The sequence below is a fragment of the Hyperoodon ampullatus genome (genome assembly GCF_949752795.1).
Source record: "Hyperoodon ampullatus genome assembly, chromosome: 16".
Taxonomy (NCBI): Eukaryota; Metazoa; Chordata; class Mammalia; order Artiodactyla; family Ziphiidae; genus Hyperoodon; species Hyperoodon ampullatus.
The window spans coordinates 74,224,971-74,250,650 of NC_136929.1; the positions used below are offsets into that span (position 1 = coordinate 74,224,971).

At 40.9% G+C, this 25,680-nt stretch overlaps 1 protein-coding gene across 2 annotated transcripts in view; it reads right to left on the bottom strand.

Moving 5' to 3' along the window:
- Positions 1 to 15,091: 15,091 nt before the first annotated feature.
- Positions 15,092 to 25,680, bottom strand: part of CDK8 (cyclin dependent kinase 8) — a gene marked incomplete at both ends in the record, with an annotated part of 96,047 nt that continues 85,458 nt past the window's right edge. The window contains 7 exons of one of the 2 annotated variants that reach the window (XM_079721837.1): positions 15,092 to 15,217; positions 17,479 to 17,634; positions 17,761 to 17,839; positions 18,455 to 18,552; positions 21,158 to 21,230; positions 22,260 to 22,329; positions 24,774 to 24,917. In XM_079721837.1, the coding sequence (XP_079577963.1) occupies positions 15,092 to 15,217; positions 17,479 to 17,634; positions 17,761 to 17,839; positions 18,455 to 18,552; positions 21,158 to 21,230; positions 22,260 to 22,329; positions 24,774 to 24,917 (746 nt within the window). Of the gene's footprint in view, positions 15,218 to 17,478; positions 17,638 to 17,760; positions 17,840 to 18,454; positions 18,553 to 21,157; positions 21,231 to 22,259; positions 22,330 to 24,773; positions 24,918 to 25,680 lie in introns of both variants that reach the window. The other variant, XM_079721838.1, reaches the window with a different exon arrangement.

Here is a 25,680-nt window from a genome sequence, read left to right on the forward strand (position 1 = left end):
ACAGCCAAACACCAACTTAACATGGCTTCAAGAGAAAGGCTGTTTGTTATGGAATTTGCAAGTCCAGCGAGGGGACCGCCTTCCAGGGTGGTAGATCCACCTCCAGGCCCCCGGCTTCCTGTGGCCTCTGCTCTGCCATCCTCGGGGTCAGCTTTGTCCCAAGACTGCTGCCCCCTCTCTCCACTGACTTAATGGGACAATATGACATCACAGATTCACTGTGGAGGTAAAGACGGCAGCTCCAGAGGCAGCGGGGCCTCAGTGGAATCCTGGCTCTGCCGGAGCTGTGCATCCTGGGTAAAATGTGAACCTCCTAAGCACCAGCTTCCTCATCTGGAAAATGGGAATAATAATAGGGCCTGTGGCCTAGGATGGCTGTGAGCATTAAATGAGACGGTGAGATGGTGGCTGACATGAGCAAGGCACTTATAAATGTCAGCGCCCACTGTGTCTTAACGGAACGTATTCAATGCTCACAGAGCGTGGGGCATCGTGCTGGCCTACGGAGACAAGAACCAGGGAGAACCCAGGGGAGGAAGGAGGCTGTTAGGACACAGTGTGGCAGGCGCCCTACCCTTGATCGCCTCACTCCCAAGACAGGAGCAAGAGTGGGGACCTGCCGGCACCTGGTGAACAATGGACAGGGAAGCAGGGAAGCAGGGGGGAGGCGACACTGGCCTCCAGGGCTGCTTTCAGGCTTTTGGGCTCCTTTATGTTCAGCACAGACAAACCAAATACAGCCAGACCTCGGAGACAGCACGGGTTCTGCTCCAAACCACCAAGAAAGGGAAGATCGCAACAGAGCGAATCACATGAATGTGGGGCTTCTCAGTGCATGTGAGTTAATGTGTACACCATACTGTAGTCTATGAAGTGTGCAGTCAAATAGCATTATGTCTAAAAAATGGACATGCCTTAATTAAAAATAATTTACTGCTGAAAAATGCTTACCATCGTCTGAGCCTTCAGTGAGCCACAGTGGTAACATCAAAGATTCCTGATCACAGATCACCATAATCCGACGTAACAGTAATGAAAAAGTTTGAAATATTGTGAGAATTGCCAAAATGCGACCCAGAGACAGGAAGACAGGAGCCAATGCTGTTGGAAAAATGGCTCTGACAGACCTGACCAACACGAGGTCACCACAAACCTTCAGTTTGTAAAAAACGTAGTATCTGCAAAACACATTAAAGCAAAGTGCAATAAAACAAGGTCCGCCTGTACTGGTATCGTGAAATTAGAAAAGCAAAACCCTCCTACACTGTTGTTGGGAATGTAAATGGAGCCAAATGTAAGTGCAGCCACTATGGAGAACAGTATGGAGTTTCCTTAAAAAACCAAAAATAGAATTACCATATGATCCAGCAATCCCACTCCTGGGCATATACCCGGAAAAGATGAACACTCGAATTTGAAAACATACATGCACCCCAATGTTCACAGCAGCACTATTTACAATAGCCAAGAAGTGGAAGCAACCTAAATGTCCACTGACAGAGGAATGGATAAAGAAGATGTGGTATATATGTGTGTACACACACACACACACACAGTGGAATATTGTTCAGCCTAAAAAAAAGAGTGAAATATGCCATTTGCAGCAACATGGATGGAGCTAGAGATTATCATACTAAGCGAAGCAGGTCAGACCGAGAAAGACCAATATCATATGATATCACTTATTTGTGGACTCTAAAAAAATGATAAAACAAACTTATTTACAAAGCAGAAACTTGGGCTTCCCTGGTGGCGCAGTGGTTGAGAGTCCGCCTGCCGATGCAGGGGACACGGGTTCGGGCCCCGGTCTGGGAGGATCCCACATGCCGTGGAGCGGCTGGGCCCGTGAGCCATGGCCGCTGGGCCTGCGCGTCCGGAGCCTGTGCTCCACAACGGTAGAGGCCACAGCAGTGAGAGGCCCGCGTACCGCAAAAAAAAAAACAAAAACAAAAAACCAGGAACTGACTCACAGACATAGAACACAATCTTATGGTTACCAAAGGGGAAAGGGGTGAAGGAGAGGGATAAATTAGGAGTTTGGGATTAACATACACACACTACTCTATTATAAAACAGATAAACAACAAGAGCCTACTGTAGAGCACAGGGAACTCTGCTCAATACCTGTAATAACTTAAAATGGAAAAGAACCTGACAAAGAATATATATATACATATGCATAACTGAATTACTTTGCTGTGTACCCGAAACTAACACAACATTGTAAATCAATTATACTTCAATTAAAAAAAATAAGATAAAATTTTTTTTAAAAAGCAAGAAAGTATTTTCTTGACTCAAAGGGACCAGAATACCCTTTTTTAAAATCCCAACACAAAGGAACACAACATTTTCTAGGATCAGAGACAAAAGCAACCACACCCTGCTCAAGCCCAGAGAACCTGTGTGGCGCAGAGCCACGCAAGGTAACAGGAGCAGGGAGATTGTGTCCCTGGTTATTTATTCTGGACCATGTTAGGCAAGTCCTTAACTGTGCTTGGAGATGTTCCATGCTTTTAGTAGATAACAAAAATCAAAATTTTTGATATTTAAGCAACTCCCCCCAGGAAGAGAAAAAGCAATGAAAATCTATTTAAAAGAACCACAGAAATGAAGACATTTGGCCTCTTAGAGTTCGTAGTTGCATCTACTGCTCCCTTCTCCCTGCTGCCCGATACCCCCCATCCTGAGTTCTGCTCAGTGCGGGGGGGAACATCGACTAGAAACTGCAGCTGTAAACATCATCTTTGTAGATGAACTAGTTAAACTGACGTTTAACCATCAAGTGCCGCCATGCCGGGTGCCACCCCTGGGTACCAGAGTCCTCGGGGAAGCACATCAGGCTGGGTACTGCTCCTGTGAAGCTCGCAGAGGGTGGGCGGTCCGTGCAGACAGGGGGTGCTGTGAGCTCAGGGGATTCCTGACCCAGACCCTCTGGGAGGCTCAGCTCGCCCATGCACACGGGTACTGGGACTCTGTCGAGACGCCAGCCGCAGCTTGGAATTCACCGAGCAGCCCTGGAGTCCTCCTGTTCGGACCTGTTACTCTCCACGCTCCCTGTTTCATGCAGGAAAACCCGAGCCCCAGAGCAGCAGACTGATTTGCCCCAGTGCTGCCCCAGGAGACCAGCACAGGTCGGAACACAGTTCCACATTTCCTCCTCCAGAACTTGCCATGCCCTTGGGCAAGGAGCAGACGGCCCATTTTCAGTCTCACTCCGGACCACAGGTCATCATTCAGTATAAACTACTGTGAAAGAAATCAAGTTATAAAGGAAAGACCACCGGGCATCTTTTCAAGTTGACTTGATAGTTACGGGATGAGAGAGGATGCTGTGAACACATTGGCCCCGGGCGCACTTGCCCTGAAGAATGGAAATACCAGAGCACCGAGGAAATGCCATTTGTTAAATTATAGTTTAAAAAATTCTTTCTTTAAGAATGCTCGGCTTAGCATACACGAAATCAATCGTATAAAATGAGTCACTGGTGTGGGAGAGGGTGACAGGGCTGGCAGAGCTCTGGTTAATGTCAGTTGTCTGGCTGGTAGGGGAAGAATTGTGCTGGAAAGGAAAGCAGGGATGTTCTTTAGGGATAGGAATGTGTTGGAAGAAATGCCTTTTAAGCCAGGGCATGAAGAAGTTTCTGGCCCAAGCGCTGAGCTCCCCCTACCACCTTGCATCAGCTTCCAAGGTGGGGAGCTCTCGAATTTTCCTCAGAACCAGCGGTGCCATCTGCCAGCAAGAACAGCAGCTGCTTTTCTAAGTAAAAAGAAGGAGGAGAAGAAGAAGAAGAAAGCAAACAAGCAAGCAAGCAAGAGAAAATCACTGAATTAAAGAAGGCAGTGAATATTTTCACTGTGTGGAAAGGATATTTCCAGCACATCTGGGCAAGAACTTAAACCCTCCAAGTGGTTAATCTAAGATTCTCATGCTTCCCAGGGATGTTTTATTGTGTTACTTCCAAGTTTCATCACTTTACTTCCAATTTGTATCCTTGGGGATGGAACAAAAATGATTTTCTGAATCATAGGAAATGATTCAAGCTGGGTACAATTTGATATTAACTGAGGATATTCAGGAGCCACAGATGAACTTAGCGGTTTTTCACAGATTCTAAAATGGGATTCAAAGTGGCAAACATTATTTTTTCCTCCTAATTCAATAAAGTGACAGAACGAGTTAAGTTATTAAAGATCTGACACCCCACCGGGATTCCGCAGTACTGGGGTAAACTGAATTACTCTTTCTAAATAATAGAGCAGGGGGAAATGAAAGCATTATTGTGACCAGGCCCAAGAATAAATGAAGAAAACGTGTTTAGTTTTATGAAGAAACTCAGTCCTCAAGACTTCTGCTTTTGTAAAACAAACAAACAGAGAAAAAAACAGTCAATTGGATTAAAGAGATCCTTTAATCCTAGATTTCTTCCTAGATCCTACGACTTGCTATTTAATTGCCTCGCAAGCATGTGTGGCTTAGGAAATACCTACACTTTGTGCAGTCAGGATGGTGGTGAGAAAGATGACATTTGCCTTTGAAAACTGTCGGTGTGCCGAAAGGCTCAGGGAAAATAAAGCTGAAAATATGAAAAGAAAAATGAGCATGCTCATCCAGTCCAAACCCGTGTTAAGGACATCATGCTTTAATTAGTAATACGGGTTCTGGTGGCATATTCAGAAAATTGGTGAACTGAGTTTTCTAATATTTTATTCTCTGAATTAATTTCCACCTTCCAGCAAGGGAAAATGCTTGGAAATATATTTAAGAGTGCTTATGGTATTACATACTTAGGAAGAAAATGATGGAGGAAATTACTGTTCATGCCTAAATATAAAGTGAGGTCTCTCAATATTATCACTCAAAATAGAAGGAATCATCTGATAAGCAATATCTTAGAAAGATTAATTGAGGTAGGTAGGCACTGGTCTAAAATAGGGTTGTCGGATTTAACAAAGAAAAATCTGTAGTTGGGCATTCTGTATGCCCAGTTAAATCTGAATTTCAGATACACAACATTTTTTTTTAGTATAAGTACGTTCCAAACAATATTTGGGGCGTTTTTACACTAAAATGTATTTAATGGTTATCTGAAATTCAAGTTTAAGTGGACACCCTATATTTTATCTTGCAAGCTGAGTCTAAAATGAACTTAAAACACTAGTTTTGGATGATTATAGAGGTCATTTGATGGAATGGGTTTTTAAAAACAGAGACAAAAAAATTGAACAGGTTTAGTACTTAGTAATTATTCTTGGGGCTGTGACACTCGATTACAATTGTTTATATTGTTAACAAGGCTTATAAAAATCACTTACAAAAGCCACAAAGTAAGTGTTTTACATGTGGTGATCACTAAATGAAAACAAACAAAAAAAAAGACAAGCACAGAAAGGCAAACCATTTCCTTGTGGCCTGGGTAAAATTTCCAGAGAGAGCAACATATATTAAGAGTCAAAAAGGGCTATGCGGGGCTTCCCTGGTGGCGCAGTGATTGAGAGTCTGCCTGCCAATGCAGGGGGCACGGGTTCATGCCCCGGTCCGGGAGGATCCCACATGCCGCGGAGCGGCTGGGCCCGTGAGCCATGGCCACTGAGCCTGTGCGTCCGGAGCCTGTGCTCCGCAACGCGAGAGGCCACAACAGTGAGAGGCCCGCGTACCGCAAAAAAAAAAAAAAAAAAAAAAAGGGCTGTGCTTCATACAACTTTGATGATATAAAATGATCTTTTAGGAAACTCAAAAAGAGATAATAGCAATGACAAAATTACTAAAGTCAAAGACGCATATAAGATATTGAATAAAATTATTTCATGTTAAGTGAGAACAGGAAAAAGCAATATTCTAAAATCATGTTGGTTTATCTAATGTGTAATTTTATATACTTATAACTGAAAGTAGATATTTAAGCATTCCATCTCTTAAAGGATATCTATATCAATGTCTAAATCGCTATCATCCATCTGTATATCATCTATCTATCCATCTAAGCTTTTCCTTTTTTAATCTTCTCATTGGGAAACTAGAGGATCACATTATATACCAGATTGCCTTATGTTTGGTCATGTATGACGCAGAGTACACAGATTTTAGGAAAATGTACAGACTGTCTTATCAAGCTCAAACTCACTTATATCACGATGCTAATAAATCTTGTGAATCTGCCTAACGTTTTACCCACCTAACAAACTGTTTCCAGGTGTGACCCCTGCTTCCAGCCAAGATGGAGTAATGGGACCAGGTTTACCCTTCCCCCTTAAACAACTCAAAAATTGGACAAAATATATTTCAAAACTGGTTTTCAGACATCAGACAATGGACAGCACAAGTACTGTTTCCCCGAGAAACAAAGTGAGTTTTACTGTTGCATGAGCTTACTGCTTGAAAGCAGTTCCTAGTACAGGAAAGAAGAATCTGAATAAAGTCCAGTGTGCTTGGTGTTTTGAGCAGATGGAAGTTGCACTGCATGGAAGCTAAGGTGGCTGGAATTTAAGGGCAATGTTTTGGAGAGTGAGAGCTACGCGGAGAGTGAGCTTTGGAGATCTGCAAAAGGGTCCCCTCAGGTCTAAGTGATGCATGAGAGGCCTCTACCAGAGGTTGAGAACCATTTCCTGGAGTTCACACAGGGCTGAGAATAGTCTGGGTTCCTACCAGTCAGAGTGGTAGCTGGGGCTTCTGGCAGAATTCTCAGAAGGACATTTCTTTAGTAGTGGGGACTAATTAGCCCTAGACTTAAAGGCAGTTCTAGACTTGATATATAAGCTTAGAAACAAGTATCAAAAGGATCCAGTTAATTTAACAGTGTGCCAAAACAAAATTCAACACTAAACAAATATAACGAGGTCTAGCAACCAACAAAGCAAAATTCAAAATATCCAGCATCCAATTAAAAAAATTACTAGGTTGAGAAATTAAGAAGATAATCCCATAACAAGGCATCAAAAAGAATAAAATACCTAGGGATAAAGTTAACCAAGGAAGTGAAAGATCTGTACACTGAAAACTATATGATTTGATGAAGGATAGTGAGACACAAATAAATGGAAAGATACTTTGCTCATTTTTTTGAAAGAATTAATACTGTTAAAATGTCCATACTACCTAAGTAATCTACAGATTCAATGCAATCCCTATCAAAATACCAAAGGCATTTTTCACAGAAACAGAAAAAATAACCCTAAAATTTGTATGGAACCATGGAAGACCCAATTGCCAAAGCAATCTTGAGATAGAAGAGCAAAGCTAAAGATATCACACATCCTGATTTCAAAATATATTACAAAGCTATAGCAATCACAACAATATGGTACGGGTATGAAAAAAGACATATAGATCAATGGAACAGAATAGAGAACCCAGAAATAAACCCGTGCATATACGGTCAACTAATCTACCACATGGGAGCCAATAGTACAGAATGAATGGGGAAAGGACAGTCTCATCAATAAACGGTGTCCGGAAAACCAGACAGCCACAAGCATAAGAATGAAACTGGACCCCAATCTTATACCATGCACAAAAATCAACTCAAAATGGATTGAATACTTAAATTTAAGACCTGAAATCATAAAACTCCTAGAAGAAAACAGAGAGGGTAAGTTCCTTGACATTGGTCGTGGCAGTGATTATTTGGATTTGACACTAACCAAAAGAAAAGGCAACAAAAGCAAAATAAAAGTGGAAGTATCGGGTTGGCCAAAAAGTTCATTTGGGTTTCTCCGTAAGATTTTGGCCAACCCAATACACCACGCTAAGAAGCTTCTGCACAGTAAAGAAAGCCATTAATAAAATGTAAAAGCAACCTGCAGAATAGGAGAAAATATCTGCAAATCGTATCTCTGGAAAGGGTTTTATATTCAAAATATTTAAAGAACTCACACAACTCAACAGCAAAAACCCAAAGAATCCAACTTTAAAGTGGAGAGAAGAACTGAGACATTTTTCTAAAGATGGCATACAAATGGCCAAGAGGTATATTAAACGGTGCTCAACATCACTACTCATCTGGAAAATGCAAACCAGAGCCACAGTGAGACATCACCTCACACCTGTTAGAATGGTTATTATCAAAAAGACAAGAGATAACAAGTGTTGGTGAGGATGTGGAGAAGGGGAGCCCCTGTGCACCTGCTGTTGGGAGTGTAGTGGGCTGGCCAAAAAGTTGGTTTGGGTTTTTCTGTTACATTATCTTATGGAAAAACCCGAACTTTCTGGCCAGCCCAATAATTGGTACGGCCACTATGGAAAACAGTATGGAGGTTCCTCAAAAAATTAAAAATACAACTACTGTATGTTCCAGAAATCTAACTTCTGGGTATCTATTTAAAGGAAATGAAATCAGTATCTCAAAGAGATATTTGCATCCTCGTGTTTATTGCAGCATTGTTCACAATAGCCAAGGTATGGAAAGAACCTAAGTGTCCATCAATGAATGAATGGATAAAGAAGATGAGTGTGTGTATATATATGTAAAAATATACATACACACACATCTTCTTTGTATACACACACACACATTGTTCCCATACTGTTCAAGGGCCCCAACTTCTTCATAATCCAGTCCAACGATCCACCTGTAGCTCATTCAAACTACCACAGGGAAAATCTCAGTAAATTGACACTACTGCGAAGCACAGCCTAGCACGACCTACTTGACCAACAACGGCTTCCTCACTGCTGACATCTTTTGAACACACTTTTTTAGCCTGGATTCCATGCTACCCCAGTGCAGAAGCCAAGACAAAGCATTGTGCGCAGTTGATTTACGTGTGAATGTGATCTCAGGAAGCAGTAGTGTGAGGTGAGGGAGGGAACAAGAAAGGAAAACCAATTCAAGAATGCATTATTCGGTTGGCTGCCACCGTGGGTGACTGGTGCTCAATTCTGTCAAGACCTTCTAAAGTGCCTTACAAAATGACTCTCCAAACTGTTCTGCTTTGGGAAATCAAAGGAGGAAGCATCTACATACTGATGCTTTTGATTTTTTAACTCTATTTTATTTTTCAATTTAATTTTATAAATTAATTTATTTATTTTTGGCTGCGTTGGGTCTTCGTTGCTGCACGCGGCCTTTCTCTAGCTGCAGCGAGCGAGGGGCTACTCTTCGTTGCGTTGCGTGGGCTTCTCATTGCGGTGGCTTCTCTTGTTGGGGAGCACAGGCTCTAGGCACGTGGGCTTCAGTAGTTGTGGCACATGGGCTCAGTAGTTGTGCCTCACGGGCTCTAGAGTGCAGGTTCAGTAGTTATGGCGCACGGTCTTAGTTGCTCTGCGGCATGTGGGATCTTCCTGGACCAGGGCTCGAACCTGTGTCCCCTGCATTGGCAGGCGGATTCTTAACCACTGCACCACCAGGGAAGTCTGCCGTTGATTCTTTTAATCCACTGGGCAAGGGTACCCCCTGGGCATCAGTTGCCCCTCGTATCCTGAGTTCAGAGTGGGTCCTACGAGCATTCTGCACGGATGAGGCATCAGAGAAGCTCCACTGTCGTGGGCCCCGGCAAAGCACCTGCCCGAACATGGCTGCAGCCCATGTGGACACAGTCACGGTAACAGCAGCTGGAGGATGAAGGGGCCTGGAGGACTCTGACATGCACAGGAGTCCTGCGTAACTTGGCACAGTGAAAGCCTCTGACGACATCAGAGAAAAATTTTAGTTGTCTGTTTTTGCCTATGTAAAGCATATTTTCTGCCAGTGCAGAAATTCAACTGGAAAACCAATTACCGCATATTAATCAAGCTGATTTTAGGGCCTACTAAACAAGCGTCAGATTTTAAAATCCCTTATATTGTTGAGTATGCTTTCAACAGACATTATCAGTAACTAGTAAAATACAAATTCTTTTTGTACTTTGTAATTTAAATGGGAAAGCACACCAAGAAATGACTTCATTTGAAAATAAAACAGCCCTCGCTGGCAGCCCACAAGCTTATTTATTTCATCTCTGGCTACTGCTGCCCAGGACGTGTTCTGTGCTCTGGACAGATGCACACTTCACCCTGTATGACATGGCTTATTCCTTCCTCTGAGTCCTGGAAGCTGAGGTAAAGCAAATCTGACTTGGTCACAGCGCTGAGTAAGTTTGAGCAGGGAACGGTCTCTCAGAACTTCATTATTCTCATTTGCAGAATGGGGGGAAATAATACTTAACTCACCAAGCTTTCATGAGGAGTAATTCTACGTGTAAAATGCTTCACGCAGTGCCTGTCACATGGTAGGCATTCGCTGTTACTTTAGGGTCCAGCTGAGCTAATAAAGCTAATTATGCAACTTTGAAGCATGATGCATAGTTTGCTTTACGCAATGCCTTTTGGCATTTCTGTGACAGTGAAAACAACACTGTTACTATTACAATAGTTACTATTACAATTCTTATTATTGACAGGGGCTTGGAAAAGGTGAATGACTTGACCAAGGCTGACATTAAGTAAGTGGCAGGGCCAAGACCCAGGTCTTCTGACCCCGAGCCCCGTGTTCTTCGGATGCTCCACACCAATCCTCCCCACCCCAAAACCCTTCCCACGGTGCCGCTTCCTCTCAAGACAGGAGAGTCATGGTTCCCAGCCTTTTGTTTAGTGCTTGATCCCGTAATGGCGTCCACTATATTGTGTTTCCTGTGTGTATCCTGACTCCTCGATTAAATGTAAATGTAGTTCCTTGAGGGTTTGAGGATAGCGATTGAGGTTTGTTTCAGTTCTGTTTGGCTACAAGTCCTAACGGACTATCAAACACATACCAAATGCTCAGTAAATATCTAGTGAATTCAACTCTCTTGCTCGCTCAAAGAACATTCAGGTTATGAGCAAATTCATAAGTGAGATGAAGATTGTATTAATTGTTTAGTAACACTTTAGAAAAGCAGGAGCCCCAAGCCCTTGCAGAATTAAAAAACAAAATCTTAATGAAGACTACTGAATTCAGGGGGACCTTTGAATATTCCAGCCTTGGGATTATCAATGCACTAGCTTTCCGTTTCGCTCATTTAAACACTCTTAAGCTGGTTCATGAGAGGCTAGGAAACGTTTGGTCATGAAATGACTCCAAGTTTAACTTACCTGCTAGAACTAGGTCATACTATAAGTCTTAAGAAAAAAGTCATATTTCCATTTGGAGAAAACACTAATAATAGCTAACATTTATGTGCGCTTAAAAGCTAGGCATGTGCTAAAAAGCTTTACAAATACTAGATTTTAAATCAAGTTTAAAGCGCAATTTACACACAAATCACCAATTTAAAGTGTACAGTTTGATGAGTTTTGAAAAACGTATATATGTGCACGTGTAACCACCACTACAATCAAGATTCTACCAAACTTTCATTTTTATTGCTGAATAATTTATTTCACTGCATGGATATCTCACAATTTATCTATTCATCTGTTAATGGACATCCATTTGCAGGCTATAATATAAAGGTATTTTGAACATGCACGTACAGACTACTGTGTGGACATGCATTCATTTCCACTGGGTAAATACCCTGGAGTGTGATTGCAGGGTCATATGGTAAGTATACATTTAACTTTATAAGGAACCATCAAATTGTTTCCCAAAATGGCTGTTTTTTATATTCCCACCAGTAATGTATGAGCATTCCAGTTGCCAACACTAGATTTTGTTGGCTTTTTTTTTTCTTCTATTTGTTTTTTATTAAGGCTGAATTTAAAACCACTAAGACTCACCTACACCGTTCTGAGGATTTCTGCATTCACTTGCGCAGCTGAAGTCAAGATAACAGAATGGCTGCATCACTCAGAGAAATTCCCACACGTCCTTTTGCAGCCAATCCCTATCTCACTCTTGCCCCGCCAGCAGCCACTGTTCTGTTTTCTGACCTCATGGTTTTGCCTTTTCCAGAATGTCATATAGGTGGAATCATGTGTATCAAATCAACACACTGTACACTTTAAACTTACATAGTGTTGTATGTCAATAATATTTCCATTTTAAAAACAAAAACAAAAACCTGCCTTTGTGGAGTTTACCTCCTGGGGCGGGGCGAGGAAAAACAAGAAGCAAGTGTATGTTAGTGATGGTCAGTGCCGTGTAGGAAAATAAAGCCGGGCCAAGGGGGCAGGATGCTGGCTGGTGTGGGGAGACGGGGACAGGCTGCAGTCTTATACACAGTGCAAGGGGGAGCCTCTAATAAGATAAGATCTGAGCGGACCTGAAAGAGGTGAGGGAGGAAGCCGAGAAGCTGGGGAGAGACAGACGCGGATGGAATAGGAAGTGCAGAAGTCTCGAGACCACAAGCGCGTGGCAGGTTCCAGGAACAGGGAGGACAGCCCTGGAGCTGGAGCAAGCAGGTGACGGGGTGGGAAAGACACGGCAGGACACGCAGGGCCTTGCTGGGCACAGCAAGGGGTCTGGCTGCCACGGATGGGGGTAAGAGGAAGAACGGCAGGAGGACCGCCCAGGCTGCTGTGACGCAGAAGACAGATGCAGGGAAGGGGGAGGAGACAGCAGCTGGGAGCCACTGAAGGAAAAGGCGGGTGTGGGGTGGAGGGGGTTGTGGGCGTGCGCGTGTATGGAGCCAAGGTCTCCTCGTGGCTCAGACAACTGGGAAGGCAGGTAAGTCTGTAGGACAGCAGGCTGGACGGTCGAGGAAGGAGTCAAGTTTGGATACGTTCAGTCTAGAGAGAATCTGAGTCATGGGTCAGATGTGCCAGGCAGGTCTGGGCTGGGAATCTGGAACTCGGCAGCCAGGGAGCAAGTGTGAAGAGGAGAGGACTGGGATGGAAAAGGGAAGGGACACAAAGCAGTCAGGTGTGGATGAGAGGTGCTTCGTGGAGCAGCAGAGCCAGGGAGCAGGCTAGAGAACGGCAGGCGTGGGGGTCTGTTATCTGTCACAGACGCAGTTAAATACAGGAGTCTGCAGCTCAGGGAGGAAAAGAGGCTGGACTTGTGAATTTGATGGTCACCAGCAAGACTGGGCAGGGCTGCTCAGCAAATGGGGGTTGATAAAGGAATAAAGAAATCTGAGGACCGTGCCCGAGAAATTTCCAACACTTCAAGTGGAATTTGTTATTGTGGGTTTTGCTTTTTGAAATTCATGCAGGAGAAGATGGCTGTCAACAGAGCAGCCCTCTCTCCGAGCCACTTAACTGCTACTGTTTGCTCAAGCTTTAGACCAGCCTGGGAGCGTTCCTCGTGCGTGTCCCTCGACTACTGCATCAGAACCAACTGGGGACCTTGTTGAAATCGAGGATTCCATGTTCCACCCCAACCCTACCGAAACAACCTCGGGGACCAGACCCCGAGAAGACAGAAAACTCCAGATGATTCTCATACACACTAAGTTTACAAGCACTTCATTAAAGGCAGGGAGAAAAAAGCGGAAGACAATCAGAGCGGAAGGGAAATCCAGGTAAGACTGAGGGCGGTGACGCAGCGGGGGAACTCTATAGCCAGATCTGGGCATCGTGCGCGTGAACTGGGGCGGGAGGACTCAACACGGAAACACGGGTTCAGCTCCTAAAGATCACCGTTACCGTTAGGGTCAGGCCATGCGCTGTCGGAATTCCTCAGTTCTTAACATGTTTTAGAATAGTTTTATATGAATGAGTTGAATTTTTAAGAAAAGGAGTATGGTAGTTTCTTAATCTTCTGTATTTTGTGTCAAAGGAGGGAGTAAAAATAATTATTTGGGATAAAAGAGTCAAAGTGGGCTCAGCACATCACAGAATTCGGCATTATTCTAGAAATGGAAGGCTCATTATGATTTCTTTCCATTAGAAAGGTGTCTATTTCACATCTTGTATTATAGCACTAAGTGGAACAGAGAAAAGAATCCGTATCTAAACCATAAGTCATTACTTCATTATGGAGGCAGAAGATATAGATATTATTAATGAAAACAACTGAAGAGATTTATTTGGAGGCCACCTGTTCAGGCACATTTGAAAATAAAACACCTTTGTGTATATAAAAATACAACTGACTCCACATTTTGATTTATGAAAAATAAATTTATTACATAACACCTGTTTTTAACAATGTTCAATGTCTTTGAATTCAGAATACTTGTGTCATCCATGTAAAATAGTCTGATACAGTACATTGTATGTTATAGGTTTTCTTTTTCCTCAAAACTTCTAAGGCTCTCCTACCCCGTCTCCTTTGCTGAAGTAAGGGCACCCGAAACAACGTGCGAACAAGGTTTAAAAAAGAAAACGAACTGAACAGAATTTTAGTAGCACTACACCAACCAGCTTTGAAATCAGGACAAAATATCTGAATTGGATGCCGCACCTTTTTAAGGAAGTTATCATTCATGCTTTTCTCATCTTTAAAGCATGCTCACAAATCAGCAACACCAACAGGAAAAATAAAACACTGTCTATGACAATCATTTTAGTTTGTTTGCTGAACCAAACAGGTTTATATCAATGACAACATATTTATTTACTATCAATAGCAGCTTTAATACCAGTCAAGTCATAGATTAAAAGTAAAAACAAACTCATAAGTTGGAAATCAATCTTTGGGAGTTTGGAAACCTTCCTGGAAAAACTATGTGGCTTCTTGTACTTTCAAAAAATTCCAAGCAATATTCTTGGTCAAAAAACACTGATTAATGTAGAAAATGAATCAACCCACTGTTAAGACACTAAAATGAACGGTGTACCGAAATAATCTCATTTTGAGTCTTGGTTACTTTGTTAACATATACTGTATGTTTCAAGTACCAGTTAAACTTTTGTGTGTGTGTGTGTACTATTGGTCAGATAATGTTGTTACACTGGAAGAATTCACCACATACAACGACAAATGCTCGCCCCTAGCACATTTCACAGCTTCAACTGCTACAGACTGTCACTGAAAAAAATGCATTGGTCAGTCTGAACCATGTCAAGTAAACTATGGAAGTAGCAAACCCACAACACAAACTGTGCTAGCACTTTCTTCTCAAGTCTAACTCCAAAAAGGTACAACTTGGAAGCCACTACCCCAATCTGTGAAAAGTGGTGGAACTCGGCTACCGGACATTTGACTACGTGGCTGCACAGTACATTCTCATGGCCCATTCCAGGTTCCCGCCGAGAGCCGCAGGCAGCCCTGCAGCACAGCGACAGTGCATGGACAGTATCCGACGCAGCTCAGTACCGGTGTGTCTGATGAGAGTACTGTGGAGGCTGCTGGGAGGTAGTTGAGTATCCCATGCTGCTCTGTGGCTGTGATGTGCTTGGTCCAGGGTTGGGATAGGCAGCATGTGGATTGGAACGCTGGAAAAGGAGAGGGAGGGCAGATGTGACTCAGGTGTTCTACGCGCTGGCGGTATCCTGAGCCAGCAAGGCTTATGTGTGTTTGAAATGTCTCTATTTTACGGCAGTAAGAATTTTAAAAGTCTTGTGCTATGTAGTGGCTTTAGAATTAAAATGACAAAACCCCCTAATCTTTTAATATCAGCTTTTCTTTATGAAGGTCAGAAGTATTGCTGGTAAAATAACACTAAGCTGAGTCTTACTACTGTGCTGTGCAGTTCATTTTTTTTTTTTCTATAACAGGAACTCCCTTTTATGCTGTTTTGTATCCACCTGATAAATAATAACTAACTTGCCTGGGATGGTTACTCTGGAACTTAATGATGTGTACATTAAGAAATTCAAAGCTAACCTACATGCTTGTTTCTTCAGTAGAAAACTCTCAACACACACGCGTGACTAAAGAACAAAAATGAATATGACAAAAAAGGGTACCGCAGAATCATTTCTTCAGCATTAGATATTTTTATGCCCTTTACATTAATGAATCTTACTTTCTGCTACAAGTGACATACAAAAGTAAAGTTACAATTATTAAAATGTAGGAAGAGTGGTATTCTCAATTCTAAAAACAGCGCAAGGGGCCGAGTTCAGAGTCCTCTAGTTTTGATCTCTTATATTCCTATTCCCACTCCTGCACCTCTCTCTCATACTGTTAGTTCCCCAAGACAAACACTACGAAAGATTAACCATCATTTAATACTTTCTTCTTTCAAAGCATGTTTAATAAATCATTTAATTTGAAATTCTGCCAACCCTAGCAAAAATAACATTTTAAAAAGAGTGGACATGTGAAATTGTAGTCAGAAATGCTATTTTTGAAACCACCCACAAAAACCACCACAATAATAACTTCAACAAACAGAAGCACAGCAACATGCTCCACCCTGCTTCATTTTCATGCTCAGGACGCACCACCTGAGTGTGCAAACAATCCTTGTGCCGAGAGGTGCGTTCTTTCCCTCCAGGTGGGGAGGAAAAGGTACTGGAGCAAACGTCAACCCGCAAGACGCCTGTTTGTGAGCTTACTGGAGGACACTTACTACTCAGGCAGACAACGATTCCCAGGGTTTGGTGGGCTGGACCTCCCGTTAACCATAGCAAAGAGTTCATATCTAGTTCTTGAGGTGTAGTCGCCTCTTTCTCTCTTTTAGTAGGGAAATAACTCTAATTGGTCAAGTTTTCAGTATGCTTCCACACTGAAATCCAGATCAGTCGAGAACAGGATTAGAACCAGCAGGGAGGTGGTACACGATGTTCAAAATGGGTCTGTCGGAAAAGGACATGACCCTGTCGCTTGAGAGGATCAACAAGTGGCATCGGAGCCACCCCCAGCAGATCTGAGTCTGCGTCCTGAGTCTACCTCCAGCTCGTGGGCTGAACGTGGGAAAGGGGTTTAACCTCTAGAGCCTCAGTTTTCTGAAACGACAATAATGCTGACCTCACAGAGTTGTAACGCTTGGAGGAAATGATGTCTGTTTCATGCTTAGTAGAAGAGCTGGCACATGGTAAGTACTCGGCAAGCTCTTCCCATGATTACAGTCACCACCAGCACCACCACCAGCACTCAGGAAGTGTGTCCTGTGCACTGTGAACGCTACTAAGAATTCTAATGACGACGACGATAATAAGAATGAATAAGGTGAGTGGTGTCATGTATTAAATGCCCGTCAGTCGGGCCGGCCACTGTCCTTAGCTCACATCCGCTCACGTGATCCTGACCACAGCCTCACGCTGACCATTATCCACATCCATCTGACAAATGAGGAAACCGAGAACATCTGAACCAACATCTGAACCACCACTTGCCCAGAAGTCAGTGGCGGGGCTGGGATTTGGAAGCCTGAGTCCTTCATCACTGTGGTTTCAGAAACGACAGACATCACTTCCCGAGTGCCCACTGTACGCTGGGTGCTGAAGTTCACCACAGCTGTTCCCATGGCAACGGCAGGTTAGGCTTCGCCCGTCTCATGTTACAGATGAGAAACTAAAGCCTTGTCCAAGGTCACAGAGTTAATGAATGGCATAATTTAAGTCTGATCATGTCAAGTCTGGCTAAGCCCCCTCTACCAAGTGCTTTCAATGCCAATAACTCTTCATGTCAACGTGTTTCCCAGGCATGTAAAGGTTGGTATTTTCTTAACGACGTCGCATTTTCCAGTGGTCACAAGCCCACATGCAATACTGACAAGGCAGGTCAATGCGAAACAGAAGAGAGGTACCTGATAGTCTGAGGTCATGATCAGTCCACCTGAGGTAGTGGTAGGAGGGACGACTCTCACTTTCTTCAATGGGGGTCCCTGGGTGTGACTGCTGTCTTGATTCCCTGGGTGGCCGGTCCCATTCGTGTGGTTATTGCCCTGCTGCTGCTGCTGGTTCTTCTCAAGTGGTTAAACACAAAAATAAAGTTCAGCTCAGGAGGAGAACAAAACATGTCCAAGCCAGGAAATGGCACAGTGGCACCGAATTAAACAAGAAGTGGCCAAGTGCACTTTAATACTTACTTTGTCTCCTTTGTCATCAGGTTCCTCTTCTGTTAAAAATTCTCGCTTGGGGTAAGGGATTTGACAACCGGCAAAAACGCTGATCATAAGAAAAAAGAAAAGTGATTTCGGGTATACTCATCAATATTTCAAATGCTGCATTTAAGTGGTTTTTGTTTTCATCTTTTAAGATGGACTCTCTGCCTGCTTATTTGTGATATAAGCACCTTTCATGCCGCTGTGACACAATGAATCTCTTCTTCTAAGCAGTGACGTCACAGCAGGCCAGGGGAGAGCTTTTCATTGTATAAAAATAATCAATAATCATCTGATAGGACTCAGCTTTCTTCTTTGATCCCAGGCTCCTTTTTTATCATCACGACCAAAAGACAGATTCCAGCTGGAATGTCATTATTTTACTCTCCAAACTGCATTTAAAATGAGAGTATGGAAACAAATATATCTGGGAATGGAGTTTGCAACTGGAACACAATACTGTAACTGCAAGCAGTGAGCCAGCTCAGGGAGTCTGAGGGAGCGACAGCTGTAAAACCCCTGACGACACTTCAGTCATCAGAGCTCATTTTTCACTTCTCGTAAGGATTTCCTTGGGTCCCCGTGTAAGAGCAAGGGCAACTTGGAGCTGACAACTAGAAGCAAAAGAACGCACCAGAAAAGTCTGTCGTGCTAGTGAGTTAATAAATTGATCACTTACTCTGATGTAGGAAGTGGGTCTTCTAGGAAATAGGGGTCCTGCATAGCCTGCTCTGAGGTAATTCGCTTTATTGGGTCCATGGTAAGCAACTTCTGAAGCTGAAACCACAAATCATAAACACATCACTGCATTACTTCTCTTAGTTTTACACCCTTTGGCACACTTTTGGGAGGCATATGTTTTTTGATGAATAACACCAGAATTTGGAGGGTATTTATTCCCCCAAACTAACAAAAGAAAATCTCCCAATTGTTCCATTTAATGTAATGATTCACATTTTAGTCATTCTAAGACTCATTATCTCACTTGGTTCTCCTACAAGAAGTAACTAAACTTATGTCTTCTTACTCTAAACCAGTGACCTTTTCCCTAAATTGCTATATCCAATTTAAAACGGGACTAAAATTCTTGTATTTTCTGTTAAGGGGAAAACTTATTAACACAAATAATACACCAGCCACATGTGGCTATTTAGATTTAAATCTAAATGAATTATAACCAAATTAAACCAAATTAAAAATTAATTAATTAGTAACCAATTAAGCAATCAGTTCCTCAGTCATGCCAGCAAGCACACGTGGCTGGAGCTGCCCTACCAGACAGCGTGGCCGTCCGAGTCCCCCTGACAGCGCTGTGCTGGTCTGAATAAATGTGGTGGCTGGCACAGAGCTCGTGAAATGCAGAGGTGTGGCTATGAATTTATTAGTTGAGAGATTCTGAACAAGTTACTTAACCACTTTGTAACCCCATTTCTCAAATGGAGATTAAAAACAGTACCTTTTATCATAAGTTTATTTTCAGAATTAAATGAGTTAATATGTGGAAAGCAATTATAACAGTGCCGGGCACAAAGAAAGCACTATATAAGTGTTAGCCATTATTATTATTATTATTATTACATAAAGCAATGTCACACTAATGTGAAAACTCAGTATCTTTTGGCTGAAATATAATTTACTGAAGGCTCTATGAACTAGAGTATTTGATGCTAATATGTGATTTAAAAGATGATCTAAACAGCAGTCTCTTAGCTTATGATCTCTGATCTGATGCAGTGTGTTCCAGGCTTTAGAGTACACCAGAGTCATCCCTGGAGCACCTCCTAACAACTCCCAGGTGTCTCTGGTGCCGCTAACCTATGACCATACTCTGAAAACCAAGCAACTAGCAGACATGTGGAGACAGTGGGAGATGACACAATCAGAGAACAAACGGACAGAAAATATTTTTAAATGCAGATGAAATGCTGGGATGCTGAGACTTTAATTTTAATGAGCTGATATTTCAGTGGAAGCACAATTTATTTTGAGATTGAAAGGAAAAGCATGCATTTGCTACTTAAAATACTCAACAGTTTTAATGGAATTGTATTAGAGCTTTCAGATGGAACCACCCAAGATAGGTCACCCTAGTAAAAACAAGCAAGTAAGCTGTAAAGGAAGCCTGTCTCTCTACAGTTTTGGTGGTGGTGGTAGCAAGAGTCTCCTCAGACTAGACTGAGTAGCAGTGAATTGGGGGGACGTAAGATAATTCCCCTAAATTGTGACTTTTGTTCTACCACTATTATCATTATTTTGTTAGAATAAATAAGGCCGTAACTTTCAAGGATCTAACTTACCTTCCAATTTGGGTACTATTTTAAGTAGTATGAGAAGCATTATAAGAAGCCATGATTTGGATAATAATACACTGTATGGTAATATGGTCAGTTAAGCACTGCTTTTTAAATTGCTGATTACATATGAAATGTATGATACACAACATGATAAAAAATTACTGAAGAAGATGCAGAAGCAGAAGAGGAGAAGGAGAAGAAAAAGCAGAAATACAAGAAATATTTGCCAAGAAGCCTGGTACTGTAATAAAGGAAAGCTTAATCCTTTCAAAGTAAAAAAATTCCCATTTAATGAACTCATTTCAAAATACTGGGAATAAAGGATTAAAAGAATTTAAAGCCAAGCAAAATATAACCCGCTTCCCCAAATTCCCCCTTTGTGTTACTTTTTTTGAAAACCATAAAACTGAAAAACATTTTTAATTGTTATGATGTAAAAATGGAAAGTTTATTGTAAACAAGTTTAAATTGACAATAGTTGAATATAATGTCACAAATTACCTTGACAGTGCAGATTCATTTAGATTCTAGGTCAAATCATTTTTCCATTATATACTATCTATATACTACATTTCTCATATTCTTCCAGAAAAAGCACATAAAGGTCCCTGAAGGACCTTTAACAGCCAAGTCTCTAAGAGGTAAACTTATAAAGAGGTAAAATCTGTAAAATTTATTTCTGAACAGTGGGATTGTTTTCATCTCGATTCTTCTTTGAAATTTTAAAATAACTGATGAAAACCAATAAATGGAATTTTTTAAATGACTTGACAGACTTGGTACACTGACTCTCTTTAGAAAATCTAATGTAATCAAATATTAAGTCTGTGAATTAATGTTTAGAAAAATTAGTATTAATTTTTCTAATTAATTAGAAATTCTAATTAATTTTTCTAATTAATGGGTTTAGAAAAACAAGTATTTGATATCTTTACTATACGCACCAACAAGATCTCTGCATTAGTATTACTATTAAAGAACTCTAAGAGTGCTGAGTAACCACAGAAATTGACTCAAAAAAGCCTCATGTTGGGCTTAACGGGGGAAAAATGCATTAGTACTGTTTAGTACTTTTCTCTAATGCTTACCAAGTGGAATGCTTTACTATCTGGTTTAACTTTATGTTTTTCCATATACTTGATAAGGCTGCAGTTGGTATACCTGAAAGAGAAATACTATGAAATAGCTATATTAGATATGAGGTTAATTTTACATTGGCTGAAGTTTTTCCAAACAGAATTATTTTAATGATAACCAACACAGAACATATATTGAAAATGGTATTCAATCAATTTTATATTTCATTCAGTATTCACACTAGTCACTTCTGAATGGATACTACGGATTAAATACAAGATAATTTCATGAATAATATACACACTGTTTGACTTTGTTCACATGAATGCTACCTCAACAATTATCTTAAATAACATATGGGTCAAGAGTTTAACTCAGCCTTACTAGTAAGTTTAAAATAAATACAAATTTTAAAAAATTTCTCACAGGTCTATAAACTCCCTCTCCCAATCCCCTTGATCTTACATTGAGAATAAATGAAATATTCCTTCTTCTCCATTAAAACTTACTTAAATTTACAACCAACCTGGGTGGGTAGGCAGGTGGCTATCAGCAAGGTTTGTTTATTTCAGTCTCTTACTGCTTCAGCTATGATACTTTCCATGGATGCACAGCTTCCAGAGAGTAATAAATATGGAAAGAAATGAACTGACTTTTTTTCTCATATCCCAATCAGCTGCTAATATGAGATATTCACCTTCTTTCTATCACCAAACATCTTAAGAAATGAAGACTATCATAATGCAAAAATATTTATTAGAGTAAATAAGTAAAATTCTTTTTTTTTTTTTTTTTTTTTGCGGTACGCGGGCCTCTCACCGTTATGGCCTCTCCCATTGTGGAGCACAGGCTCCGGACGCACAGGCTCAGCGGCCATGGCTCACGGGCCCAGCCGCTCCGCGGCATGTGGGGTCTTCCCGGACTGGGGCACGAACCCGTTTCCCCTGCATCGGCAGGCGGACTCTCAACCACTGCGCCACCAGGGAAGCCCTGTAAAATTCTTTAATAGAATAATCTTGTGTTGAGTATTCTACCATGTTGAGTATTCAATCTTATACTGAGAATTCTAGAAAAGCAAAAATCAATAAAAGGTCTATTTTCTTTCCAACTTACGTATTTCTTCTGAAATCTTTCATTAATGTTGAATGTTCAGGCATCTTTTTTATATCTTCCCAATCTTTATCTGTGAAATACATTGATACAATTTTATGTTGTCTAGGTTCCTATTCTCAGGAATTTTAATAAAGGTTACTTCACTTTTCATTACCTGTCCTATACTTTTAACTTCCATGAAAGCGCAGACTTCAAATAAATGGTCAGCTATAGCAAACATCTTAAACATGTAAATGCAATTCCCCATACCTTGTACTGAGTTCAATCTATCTTTTAATTTTATTTTTTGAATGCTTACTTTCTATATGTTTTACTATAAGTTACCTCAATTTCTGTAACAACAGAGGAACAAGTTATAAATAAATATTTGTTATTTAATAGTTCTATTTCTATTTGTAAAACCACTTTTGTCCCCCCAAATTTCTTGGTTAAATCAGCACCCAATCTCCTCAACAATAAATGCACTATCTTCCCCCTCAGTAGCTTTAGCTGTACTTCTTTTCCTATGGCCCTCCTCACTTTCCCTCATTAAGTACACTGGTTTATGTGGTCATCAAGGTAAGCAGTAGCAGCTCTTTGAAATGGAACAGAATAGGATGTAACTAGCATATTAACAAGTCAGCTGGTGCCTTGGCTAGTTTCCAGCTACTGGATCCATTAGGTGGGAAATGCCTCAATCAGTCTTGCTGGCATTAGAGCTACTCAAGACACCACACGCTTTTTTAGAAGCTTGCTGTCACCCTCAGGGCACTTCACTGCGAGCCCACAGGTGCCCGCACTCTACCAGGTAGCTTCACAGCACTTCAGCTTTTAAATGACCTTCAGAGGTTTGCTTTTCTTTCAACTGACTTATAAAAATATTTGCTACCTAACCTCCAAAGATATCACATATTGTAAACTAAACACATACTTTAAATTCCTAAATGGCATTTTCTCCTTAACTACTTCCTTGTTCAATTTCTCTATTTTTGTCAATTTCTCAAGCTAGAAATCCTGAGATAATCTTATTCGTTCCTCAATTACATGCTTCCTGTCAAAAATTATACCTTTATTCTTTCTTCTCCATCCAAATCACTTTATACCTGGAGTACTGCTACAGGTAAGCAGCTGGTTTCCTGACTTGAGTTACCTTTCTTAAATTGATTTTTACATACCCCTGCCATACTAATCTGTCTAAAATTGAACATAAACCATGTCACTAGCTCTCAAGAACTTATCATAGAGTCTCATTCTTTAGCACAAGTCTAAATTCTGCTGCCTGCCTTTTAGGTTCCTTATAAGCTAAGCCTATCCTAACTGTGGAACCACATACTAAGAACCATTTTAGAACCATCACAATGGAGGCTGCCCCCAACTCCACCCCTGTAAGCCATGCTCTTTCCCCTGGGGCCTCTGAAATGATGGGTACATTCAGAGGTGGGAAGAAAAGGCCAATCTCCCCACCTACTCAAACTACTCCCATTCTCTCAACACTCTCCTTAGAGCAGTTCAATGTCAACTCCAAGAGGGCAAGAGTCATGTCTGTTATATGGACAATATTTCATATTTAACGCAGTGCCTGAAACATGGCAGGTGCTCAATAAATAAATATTTAGTGAATAAATGAAATTCCCATCACAACAAAGCAATCTTTGTAGAAATGTCAGTCAATTTTGGAGAAAGGTAGTTATTCTGCATTTACTGATAATTAACACTTACAAGGGATGTGGAATTATAACTCCCAGATATTTCTGTATTAGTTTTGAGTTACTGACCTAAGAAAAATTCATAATAAGAAACAACTTCTAATAAGTACTTGACTAGCCAGAACTATGTAGGGGTTTTAAACAAATTTTCTTTATTCTGGACCTCTGGGCAGAGTTTCTGGTGGGTGATGAATGGCTGTCTTGTGACACAAGGGACTGGGATGCAGCTAGAGATCTAAAGCCTGTGACGGGACACCAACAACTCCCTCCCTGCTGCAATCAGTGCAGGCACGGTCGCTGTGCAATGCGAGCCCTTCACTCACATCCTGACTGTTCTAACTTCAAAGAATGTTCTTACTGACAACAGCTATATAGCAAAAAATGCTATTATTCAATACAATGTACTGCACAGTGCCCTAAATAGAAATACTGTTCAAAATTTGTAATCAAATACCAAGTAATGACATTATTATACATACTGCCAGACAAAAATACATACTACTGAATTTTATTTCATCTCCAATCGTGAGAACTAAAGGCACCTTTTAAATACAGATATTGCAACCATTTTGAATATGAAACAAAACAAAACCAAAAACCAAAGTGAAACAAAAATACACCCCGCAAATTCAAGAAACCCCTAAATATTTTATGCTAATTTGTGAACTCTACAAATTTTGCTATTTCTATGGGTCTTTAAGGCAAGTCATCAACACAGAGAATTGAGTAAGAGTAGCTTTCATCAGCTAAAAATATACACCTTTCCAATGAAGATATCTAAGTTCAAACAACAGTGATTTAAAAACAAAAACAAAAACATAATGTGTACCTGCAGGAAATCCCATTACATTGAATATTCTGTCCAGCTGGTCATGGTGATAAGGATTACTAGTTTTGATGTCCTCTTGTCGACAGTGAAATATTGGTTCTGACGTTAGTAGTTCTGCAAATATACACCCTATAGCCCAAATATCTTTAAAACAAAAAGAAAGAAAAAAAAAAGGAAAAGAAAAGAAAAAAAAGGAAAGGAAAAAAGAAAAAGAAAGGAGGAAAATAAAGTGGTTCTTTCCAAAAGAAAATGCATTTTTATGTTGGCAGGGAGTGTTTTTTAGTTCTTTTTCTCCCCTAATAAGCCATATTAATTCCTAGCAATTATAAATATCAAGGAATATTGAATGTACATACATATTCCCACCCGACTCACCCCAGTGTTTCATTCCCTGTTAAACCTCCATCCCACCCAGTGGTTTCAGTTCAAGTTTAATCAAATTTATTACCTAAAAATTTTGGTGAGTTTAAGTGCTTCAAACATTACCTTATCTGTGAAATACATACAAAGCTGCAGATGGAACATGGGAACCATAAACAAATAAAGTGAAACAAAAAAATAAACAGAAAACCCAAACAGCCTGTGAAATTGTGCATACTTGCAAAAAAAAATCAGCACCATTTTTTGAGGTAAAAATATTTTTTATTCCTATCTAAGTTTATGTACTTATTAATTTGTGAAGCTTAATAATTATTCTGCCATGTTAGCACTAGTTAGCAAGGTACTGTTCCAACAAGAAAAAGACAATGCCTAGCCTCAAATATTCTAATGAAACAGCATTTATATTGGAAGAGCTTTTTGTTCAAGTGTTTCTCCATGCTATAGCAGAGTCAGACTTTGCAAGTTTAAGTGTTTTATAAAGACAAGAAAATATGGGGCAAAATACTACCTTTAAATAGGCACAGAG